This window comes from Procambarus clarkii, chromosome 19, assembly GCF_040958095.1.
Source record: "Procambarus clarkii isolate CNS0578487 chromosome 19, FALCON_Pclarkii_2.0, whole genome shotgun sequence".
NCBI lineage: Eukaryota > Metazoa > Arthropoda > Malacostraca > Decapoda > Cambaridae > Procambarus > Procambarus clarkii.
In genome coordinates, this window is record NC_091168.1 from 37,032,949 (window position 1) to 37,044,030 (window position 11,082).

An 11,082-nucleotide genomic window follows, 5' to 3' on the forward strand; every position below is an offset into this window, starting at 1 on the left:
ATGCGGGTCTCTGTTCTAATCTATCTTCCCATGGTTGAAGTCTTCCATGATTAGTAGTTCAGATCCATTCCTGCTAGCCACAGAAGCTGCTCTCTCTATTATGTTAATGGTGGCCACGTTGTTTCTATCATATTCCTGTCTGGGTCTTCTGTCATTTGGTGGTGGATTATATATGACTACGACTATGATTTTTTGCCCTCCAGTTGTTATGGTACCTGTTATGTAGTTACTGAAACCTTCACAGCCCTGAATAACCATCTCCTCAAAATCCCAGCCTTTTCTTACTAGCAGGGCTACACCACCACCACCTCTTCCTTCTCTCTCTTTCCTCATAACATAATAGTCCTGTGGGAACACTGCATTTGTTACGGTTTTCGTTAGCTTTGTTTGTGTGAGTGCAATTATGTCTGGGTTTTCCTCTAGTACCCATTCTCCAAGTTCATTTGCTTTATTTGTAATTCCATCTATGTTAGTGTACATTCCCTTAAGGCTCACTTTCTTCGGTCCCTTCTCAAATCTCCTCCTTGGTGAGTTTTCTGCTGGTGGGGGAAGCTGTTCCATGGGTGTGAGGATTTGTGAGGCTGTTAACAGGGTCTGAGAGGATACTGGGATGAGGGGTGGGGGGTCAAGTGAAGGGGGAGGGACAGGAAAGGGATGGGGTGAAAGGGGAGGGAGGGCAGGAAGGGAAAGGGGGGGGGAGGGGGAAGAGGGGAGGGGAGGGGTAGAAGGGTGGGGATTGGGTGTGGGGGGAGGGGGATTTGGCTGAGTATTTGAGTGGGGGCAGGGAGGGTTTAGGGCAAGGGGGTTTTCTATGCAGAGGAGGGTGGTGGGGTTGCCCTCCCCGCTGGTGTTACTGGGTAGCTGGTTGTGGGTTCCCCCCTTGCCTCTGGGGATGTTGTGTTGGGAGCTGTGACTTCCTGGTTTTCCTTTCTCGCCCTGCGCTTCTTCCTTGCTTCTGCAGCCATGGCTCTCTCCTCCCTCGTCATGTCCCTCTGGAGGAATACATTTTTTAATTCTCCCACATTTTGCAGGTGGCTCTTCCTTGTTAGAATCTTCTCCTTTGTGTTCTCGTTTGCAAACACTATCTTTAACACACGGTCTCTGTCTTTGTTGTACCAAAAACCGAGTATGTGTGTGTGTGTGTGTGTGTGTGTGTGTGTGTGTGTGTGTGTGTGTGTGTGTGTGTGTGTGTGTGTGTGTGTGTGTGTGTGTGTGTGTGTGTGTGTGTGTTTTCATCTAGTTGTATTCACCTAGTTGTCCTTGCGGGGGTTGAGCTCTTTCGGCCCGCCTCTCAACTGTCAACCAATCAATTGTTACTGACTACTAACTATTTTTTCACACACACACACACACACACACAGGAAGCTGCCCGTAACAGCTGTCTTACTCCCAATTACCTAATTATTACTAGGTAACAGGTGCATCAGGATGAATGAAACTCTGCCCATTTGTCTCTGCCGGCGCCGGGATTCGTTTCGCGTGCTGCCCACTCAGCTACCAGACCCCCAACAGTGTGTGTGTGTGAGACACACACACACACACCCACACACACACACACACACACACACACACACACACACACACACACACACACTCACACACACACACACACACACACACACACACACACACACACACACACACACACACACACACACACACACTCCCAAGTACCTATTGACTGCTAGTTGAAACAGGTGAAATAGAGTGTGTGAACATACATTTACCTGTCTACATATATTTTTGACAGTATATTTTCAGTATCTGTTCGTGTGTCTTTTTTTATCTGACTGTTAAGTAAAATGAAACATTTTCACCAAATGAACTTTTAAACACAAACATTTCCATTAAGAGTTTAAACACTTTAAACTTTTCACTCTCCACAGTAAGTGGCCATATATTTTATGTTGATCTCTCTGTCTCTCTCTCTGTCTGTCTCTCTCTCTGTCTGTCTCTCTCTCTCTCTCTCTCCTCTCTCTCTCTCTCTCTCTCTCTCTCTCTCTCTCTCTCTCTCTCTCTCTCTCTCTCTCTCTCTCTCTCTCACTCTCTCCCCCCCCCTCTCTCTCTCTCTCTCTCTCTCCCCCTCTCCCCCCCCTCTCTCTCTCTCTCTCTCTCTCTCTCTCCCCCTCTCCCCCCCCCTCTCTCTCTCTCTCTCTCTCTCCCCCTCTCCCCCCCCCCTCTCTCTCTCTCTCTCTCTCCCCCTCTCCCCCCCCCCCCCTCTCTCTCTCTCTCTCTCTCTCTCTCTCCTCTCTCTCTCTCTCTCTCTCTCTCTCTCTCTCTCTCTCTCTCTCTCTCTCTCTCTCTCTCTCTCTCACAATAAAACATTCATACAAATGATGAGGTAGTGCCATATACCGTCTCGAGTAAGGTACTGAAGCATACCCCTGAACAGACCCCGAGTATATCGGGTATATCAGGTCCTCCCTCACTCCCTCACCATCAGACCAGTAACAAGAAGAGAGACAACAGCGTGAGGCCTAATAACTTATGCGAGGCCACTCCTAATTACGCTAATTGCTTGTTTGCTTCTGATGAAGGGTCCAATATTCCCTTGAAATAGATTTCCAACGAGAGATTCACTCCGGGCTCAATGAAATTGTTTGTTGCAGAATCTTTCGAGTGTTGTGTACAGCCACGGCTTCGCTTCTTGCAGGCCGGCGTTCGATTCCCGATGGTCCACATGCTTGGGCACCGTAGTCTTATCCCCCTATCCCTTGAGACTCCTTTATACCCGCTCTGGCTTATTCTTTTCTTCTCATAATTATCCTACCTGACCTCAGGATTTGACTATGGGGGTCGAACCCGCGTGTCCCTGAGCAGGTGGAGTCTAGGGTCCAGGGTTCGACAGCAGAGAAGACAGCAGAGAAGACAGCAGAGAAGACAGCAGAGAAGACAGCAGAGAAGACAGCAGAGATGACAGCAGAGGATACAGCAGAGGAGACAGCAGAGAAGACAGCAGAGAAGACAGCAGAGAAGACAGCAGAGATGACAGCAGAGGATACAGCAGAGGATACAGCAGAGGAGACAGCAGAGAAGACAGCAGAGAAGACAGCAGAGATGGCAGCAGAGGGACAGACAAAGGGACAGAATGGCATGACAAAGAGACAGAATGGCATGACAAAGAGACAGAATGGCATGACAAAGAGACAGAATGGCATGACAAAGGGACGGAATGGCATGACAAAGGGACGGAATGGCATGACAAAGGGACGGAATGGCATGACAAAGGGACAGAATGGCATGACAAAGAGACAGAATGGCACGACAAAGAGACAGAATGGCATGACAAAGGGACAGAATGGCATGACAAAAGGACAGAATGGCATGACAAAGAGACAGAATGGCATGACAAAGGGACAGAATGGCATGACAAAGAGACAGAATGGCATGACAAAGGGACAGAATGGCATGACAAAGAGACAGAATGGCATGACAAAGAGACAGAATGGCATGACAAAGGGACAGAATGGCATGACAAAGGGACAGAATAGCATGACAAAGGGACAGAATGGCATGACAAAGAGACAGAATGGCATGACAAAGGGACGGAATGGCATGACAAAGAGACAGAATGGCATGACAAAGGGACAGAATGGCATGACAAAAGGACAGAATGGCATGACAAAGAGACAGAATGGCATGACAAAGGGACAGAATGGCATGACAAAGAGACAGAATGGCATGACAAAGGGACAGAATGGCATGACAAAGAGACAGAATGGCATGACAAAGAGACAGAATGGCATGACAAAGGGACAGAATGGCATGACAAAGGGACAGAATAGCATGACAAAGGGACAGAATGGCATGACAAAGAGACAGAATGGCATGACAAAGAGACAGAATGGCATGACAAAGAGACAGAATGGCATGACAAAGGGACGGAATGGCATGACAAAGAGACAGAATGGCATGGCAAAGGGACAGAATGGCATGACAAAGAGACAGAATGGCATGACAAAGACACAGAATGGCATGACAAAGGGACGGAATAGCATGACAAAGGGACAGAATGGCATGACAAAGAGACAGAATAGCATGACAAAGAGACAGAATGGCATGACAAAGGGACAGAATGGCATGACAAAGAGACAGAATGGCTTGACAAAGGGACAGAATGGCATGACAAAGGGACAGAATGGCATGACAAAGAGACAGAATGGCATGACAAAGGGACAGAATGGCATGACAAAGAGACAGAATGGCATGACAAAGAGACAGAATGGCATGACAAAGGGACAGAATGGCATGACAAAGGGACAGAATGGCATGACAAAGAGACAGAATGACATGACAAAGGGACAGAATGGCATGACAAAGAGACAGAATGGCATGACAAAGAGACAGAATGGCATGACAAAGGGACAGAATGGCATGACAAAGGGACAGAATGGCATGACAAAGGGACAGAATGGCATGACAAAGGGACAGAATGGCATGACAAAGAGACAGAATGGCATGACAAAGGGATAGAATGGCATGACAAAGGGACAGAATGGCATGACAAAGAGACAGAATGGCATGACAAAGAGACAGAATGGCATGACAAAGGGACAGAATGGCATGACAAAGGGACAGAATGGCATGACAAAGAGACAGAATGGCATGACAAAGGGACAGAATGGCATGACAAAGAGACAGAATGGCATGACAAAGAGACAGAATGGCATGACAAAGGGACAGAATGGCATGACAAAGGGACAGAATAGCATGACAAAGGGACAGAATGGCATGACAAAGAGACAGAATGGCATGACAAAGGGACGGAATGGCATGACAAAGAGACAGAATGGCATGACAAAGGGACAGAATGGCATGACAAAGAGACAGAATGGCATGACAAAGACACAGAATGGCATGACAAAGGGACGGAATAGCATGACAAAGGGACAGAATGGCATGACAAAGAGACAGAATAGCATGACAAAGAGACAGAATGGCATGACAAAGGGACAGAATGGCATGACAAAGAGACAGAATGGCATGACAAAGGGACAGAATGGCATGACAAAGAGACAGAATGGCATGACAAAGGGACAGAATGGCATGACAAAGGGACAGAGTGGCATGACAAAGAGACAGAATGGCATGACAAAGGGACAGAATGGCATGACAAAGGGACAGAATGGCAAGAGGAAAGTTAATAACGCGTTAAAAAATATTAACACAGAAAGGATCACGGAACTGTTTTGAAATTTCGTGAATGTTCATTCAGGAAGGGAAAAAAACGGGGGAAAAATGGAAAAAAACGAGGGAAAAAACAGGGGAAAACTGGGAATATACGGGTTTTGTTGATGTGTGGAAGAGATTACCAGGTAACATAAATACACTCGGGATCAACGGAGTGTTTCAAAATTGAGTGAATGAAAATAGGAGCTGCCTGGTATGGGCCAATAGGAGCTGCCTGGTATGGACCAATAGGAGCTAGATCGTATGGACCAATAGCAGCTGCCTCGTATGGACCAATAGGAGCTGCCTCGTATGGGTCAATAGGAGCTGCCTCGTATGGACCAATAGGAGCTGGATCGTATGGACCAATAGCAGCTGCCTCGTATGGACCAATAGGAGCTGCCTCGTATGGGCCAATAGCAGCTGCCTCGTATGGACCAATAGGAGCTGCCTCGTATGGGTCAATAGGAGCTGCCTCGTATGGGCCAATAGGAGCTGCCTCGTATGGGCCAATAGGAGCTGGATCGTATGGACCAATAGCAGCTGCCTCGTATGGACCAATAGGAGCTGCCTCGTATGGGTCAATAGGAGCTGCCTCGTATGGACCAATAGGAGCTGCCTCGTATGGACCAATAGGAGCTGCCTCGTATGGGCCAATAGGAGCTGCCTCGTATGGGCCAATAGGAGCTGGATCGTTTGGACCAATAGCAGCTGCCTCGTATGGACCAATAGGAGCTGCCTCGTATGGACCAATAGAAGCTGCCTCGTATGGACCAATAGGACCTGCCTCGTATGGAGCAATTTCCACTCAAACTCATTCCTATATGTCTAACCTACACATGAAACAAACAAGTGATTCTACATTTCTATTAAATTATCCGTGAATCTGTTCCATAAACAAACAACTGAATTAACAAACCAGTATTTACCCCGGTCTTTCCTAAATCTAAACCTTTCCAACGTATAGAGCTCAGTTGAGGCAGTTGATAGTGGAAAGGTTTATGACGTCACAGGATCACAAACGTCATAAAGATGACGTTTGAGACGTTTATTAAAGTCACGGTTCTCAATGTCACAATCCTTCCCACTGTCAACGAATGAGAAACAAGTATTAAACATGTCTTAGTAAAACCATGTTGGGGAATCATTTAGTTATCTATGTTTTCAAGATGATGCAACAGGTCCTTGAGATGTGATTCATGATGCAATTAAGGGCCCACAATATATGCCTGATTCAGGGTCCCCAATATATGCCTGATTCAGGGTCCCCAATATATGCCTGATTCAGGGTCCCCAATATATGCCTGATTCAGGGTCCCCAATATATGCCTGATTCAGGGTCCCAATATATGCCTGATTCAGGGTCCCCAATATATGCCTGATTCAGGGTCCCCAATATATGCCTGATTCAGGGTCCACAATATATGCCTGATTCAGGGTCCCCAATATATGCCTGATTCAGGGTCCCCAATATATGCCTGATTCAGGGTCCCCAATATATGCCTGATTCAGGGTCCCCAATATATGCCTGATTCAAGGTCCCCAATATATGCCTGGTTCAAGGTCCCCAATATATGCCTGATTCAGGGTCCCCAATATATGCCTGATTCAGGGTCCCCAATATATGCCTGATTCAAGGTCCCCAATATATGCCTGATTCAGGGTCCCCAATATATGCCTGATTCAGTGTCCCCAATATATGCCTGATTCAGGGTCCCCAATATATGCCTGATTCAGGGCCCCCAATATATGCCTGATTCAGGGTCCCCAATATATGCCTGATTCAAGGTCCCCAATATATGCCTGATTCAAGGTCCCCAATATATGCCTGATTCAAGGTCCCCAATATATGCCTGATTCAGGGTCCCCAATATATGCCTGATTCAGGGCCCCCAATATATGCCTGATTCAGGGTCCCCAATATATGCCTGATTCAAGGTCCCCAATATATGCCTGATTCAGGGTCCCCAATATATGCCTGATTCAGGGTCCCCAATATATGCCTGATTCAGGGTCCCCAATATATGCCTGATTCAGGGTCCCCAATATATGCCTGATTCAAGGTCCCCAATATATGCCTGATTCAGGGTCCCCAATATATGCCTGATTCAGGGTCCCCAATATATGCCTTATTCAGGGCCCCCAATATATGCCTGATTCAGGGCCCCCCAATATATATATTTGATGCAGGGGGCCGCCATTAAATGCATGAAGTCTGGGCCCCAAACTGATAGGCTTGCTTCAGTACCCCCTAACAACAACAGAAAATTTTCTTCAACAGAAAATCAGCTCTAATTAGAGATCCCCCCTCCACCCCCCTCGGTAAAGACTCGATTCAGTCCTAATCTTTGCTTATCTAAGGTTCTACAACAGTTGAGGAGCGAGAGGCGAGGAAGGGAGTAGGAGAGGTGGTGGTAATGGAAAACCAATACCCAGAAGGAGAGTCAGTACCCACCATTAGGTCAATGGTGTGTGGGGGTGGTGATGGAGATGTTTGGCTGGTGAATCAGAGACGGTTTTCCCACTCTCTTTCTCGCGCGATTATTCGTATTTATTTTTCTCTACTTTCTTAGTCCGGGGTTTTTACTGTCTTGTTTCTTATTGTTTTGTCTCGTGTTTCTTTCGTTATTTGTCTCTGTATCTTCACGTATTCTGTGTTGTCTTCGTTTATGTAGTGTCTGATTTCTGTGTTTATTTATCTGTCTGTCTGTCTGTCTGTCTGTCTGTCTGTCTGTCTGTCTGTCTGTCTGTCTGTCTGTCTCTCTCTCTCTCTCTCTCTCTCTCTCTCTCTCTCTCTCTCTCTCTCTCTCTCTCTCTCTCTCTCTCTCTCTCTCTCTCTCTCTCTCTCTCTCTCTCTCTCTCTCTCTCTCTCTCTCTCTCTCTCTCTCTCTCTCTCTCTCTCTCTCTCTCTCTCTCTCTCTCTCTCTCTCTCTCTCTCTCTCTCTCTCTCTCTCTCTCTCTCTCTCTCTCATCCCTCCTGCTCTCCGCCAATCCCCCTTACAATCACTCCACCCTCACAATCAGAGCCCTCGCGCCCTGAGAGCCATACACGGCCAATCAGGTCAAATAAATGCACGGGAAATATCGCCGTCAACTGAGAACTAATTATAACTCTGGTAGTGTTGGTGTGGTGGTGTGTGGTGGTGTGTGGTGGAGTGTGGTGGTGTGTGTGTGGTGGTGTATGGTGGGGTGTGGTGGTGTGTGGTGGTGTGTGGTGGTGTGTGGTGGTGTGTGGTGGGGTGTGGTGGGGTGTGGTGGGGTGTGGTGGTGTGTGGTGGGGTGTGGTGGGGTGTGGTGGGGTGTGGTGGGGTGTGGTGTGTGGTGGTGTGTGGTGGAGTGTGGTGGTGTGTGTGTGGTGGTGTATGGTGGTGTGTGGTGGTGTGTAGTGGGGTGTGGTGGGGTGTGGTGGGGTGTGGTGTGTGGTGGTGTGTGGTGGAGTGTTATGGTGTGTGGTGGTGTGTGGTAGTGTGCGGTGGTGTGTGGTGGTGTACCTGCTTGATGGGGTTCTGGGAGTTGTTCTACTCCCCAAGCCCGGCCCGAAGCCAGGCTTGACTTGTGAGAGTTTGGTCCACCAGGCTGTTGCTTGGAGCAGCCCGCAGGCCCACATACCCACCACAGCCCGGTTGGTCCGGAACTTCTTTTAGAAAAACAGTCTAGTTTCCTCTTGAAGATGTCCACGCTTGTTCCAGCAATATTTCTTAGGTAGGCCTTATTGCCTTGTTCCAGCAATATTTCTTAGGTAGGCCTTATTGCCTTGTTCCAGCAATATTTCGTCGCTGGTAGGACGTTGAACAACCGCGGACCTCTGATTGTGCCTATGGCACCTCTGCTCTTCACTGGTTCGATTCTGCATTTTCTTCCATGTCGTTCACTCCAGTATGTTGTTATTTTACTGTGTAGATATGGGACCTGTCCCTCCAGTATCTTCCATGTGTATATTATTTGGTATCTCTCTCGTCTCCTTTCTAGTGAGTACATTTGGAGAGCTTTGAGACGATCCCAATAATTTAGGTGCTTTATCTCAGGGTATGTTGGGGTCCTTGTGTGGTTGTCAGGGCATGTTGGGTCCTTGTGTGGTTGTCACGGTATGTTGGGTCCTTGTGTGGTTGTCACGGTATGTTGGGTCCTTCTGTGGTTGTCAGGGCATGTTGGGTCCTTCTGTGGTTGTCAGGGGTATGTTGGGGGTCCTTGTGTGGTTGTCACGGTATGTTGGGTCCTTGTGTGGTTGTCAGGGCATGTTGGAGTCCTTGTGTGGTTGTCAGGGCATGTTGGAGTCCTTGTGTGGTTGTCATGGGTATGTTGGGGGTCCTTGTGTGGTTGTCAGGGCATGTTGGGTCCTTGTGTGGTTGTCACGGTATGTTGGGTCCTTGTGTGGTTGTCAGGATATGTTGGGGGTCCTTGTGTGGTTGTCAGGGTATGTTGGGAGTCCTTGTGTGGTTGTCAGGGTATGTTGGGGGTCCTTGTGTGGTTGTCAGGGCATGTTGGGGTCCTTGTGTGGTTGTCACGGTATGTTGGGTCCTTCTGTGGTTGTCAGGGGTATGTTGGGTCCTTGTGTGGTTGTCACGGTATGTTGGGTCCTTCTGTGGTTGTCAGGGGTATGTTGGGGGTCCTTGTGTTGTTGTCAGGGTATGTTGGGGGTCCTTGTGTGGTTGTCAGGGCATGTTGGGGTCCTTGTGTGGTTGTCACGGTATGTTGGGTCCTTGTGTGGTTGTCACGGTATGTTGGGTCCTTCTGTGGTTGTCAGGGGTATGTTGGGGGTCCTTGTGTGGTTGTCAGCGGTATGTTGGGTCCTTGTGTGGTTGTCACGGTATGTTGGGGTCCTTGTGTGGTTGTCACGGTATGTTGGGTCCTTGTGTGGTTGTCACGGTATGTTGGGTCCTTCTGTGGTTGTCAGGGGTATGTTGGGGGTCCTTGTGTGGTTGTCAGGGTATGTTGGGTCCTTGTGTGGTTGTCAGGGGTATGTTGGGGTCCTTGTGTGGTTGTCACGGTATGTTGGGGTCCTTGTGTGGTTGTCACGGTATGTTGGGTCCTTGTGTGGTTGTCAGGGTATGTTGGGTCCTTGTGTGGTTGTCAGGGTATGTTGGGGTCCTTGTGTGGTTGTCAGGGTATGTTGGGGTCCTTGTGTGGTTGTCAGGGTATGTTGGGTCCTTGTGTGGTTGTCAGGGTATGTTGGGTCCTTGTGTGGTTGTCAGGGTATGTTGGGGTCCTTGTGTGGTTGTCAGGGTATGTTGGGTACTTGTGTGGTTGTCAGGGTATGTTGGGGTCCTTGTGTGGTTGTCAGGGTATGTTGGGGTCCTTGTGTGGTTGTCAGGGTATGTTGGGGTCCTTGTGTGGTTGTCAGGGGGTATGTTGGGGTCCTTGTGTGGTTGTCAGGGGGTATGTTGGGGTCTTTATGTGGTTGTCACGGTATGTTGGGTCCTTGTGTGGTTGTCAGGGTATGTTGGGTCCTTGTGTGGTTGTCAGGGTATGTTGGGGTCCTTGTGTGGTTGTCAGGGTATGTTGGGGTCCTTGTGTGGTTGTCAGGGTATGTTGGGGTCCTTGTGTGGTTGTCAGGGTATGTTGGGGTCCTTATGTGGTTGTCAGGGTATGTTGGGGGTCCTTGTGTGGTTGTCAGGGGGTATGTTGGGGTCCTTGTGTGGTTGTCAGGGGGTATGTTGGGGTCTTTATGTGGTTGTCACGGTATGTTGGGTCCTTGTGTGGTTGTCAGGGTATGTTGGGTCCTTGTGTTGTTGTCAGGGTATGTTGGGGTCCTTGTGTGGTTGTCAGGGTATGTTGGGGTCCTTGTGTGGTTGTCAGGGTATGTTTGGGTCCTTGTGTGGTTGTCAGGGGGTATGTTGGGGTCCTTGTGTGGTTGTCAGGGGGTATGTTGGGGTCTTTATGTGGTTGTCAGCGGTATGTTGGGTCCTTGTATGG

The 11,082-nt window shown here is 48.5% G+C and overlaps 2 protein-coding genes across 2 annotated transcripts; both read left to right on the forward strand.

Annotated features, from left to right (window-relative positions):
• Positions 1-2,913: 2,913 nt before the first annotated feature.
• LOC138366430 (uncharacterized) lies at positions 2,914-4,473 on the forward strand. The gene has a single exon (XM_069327477.1). The coding sequence runs from the start codon at positions 2,914-2,916 to the stop codon at positions 4,471-4,473; it is 1,560 nt and encodes a 519-aa protein (XP_069183578.1).
• A 6-nt stretch (positions 4,474-4,479) lies between these two features.
• On the forward strand, positions 4,480-5,193 carry LOC138366431 (uncharacterized). Its single transcript, XM_069327478.1, has one exon. It carries the CDS (start codon positions 4,480-4,482, stop codon positions 5,191-5,193), a length of 714 nt encoding a protein of 237 aa, XP_069183579.1.
• The last annotated feature ends 5,889 nt before the right edge of the window (positions 5,194-11,082 follow it).

Bases quoted from the DNA above. Each gene is read 5' to 3' on its own strand.
- LOC138366430 (XM_069327477.1), top strand. From the start codon at position 2,914: ATGACAGCAGAGGATACAGCAGAGGAGACAGCAGAGAAGACAGCAGAG.
- LOC138366431 (XM_069327478.1), top strand. From the start codon at position 4,480: ATGACAAAGGGACAGAATGGCATGACAAAGAGACAGAATGGCATGACA.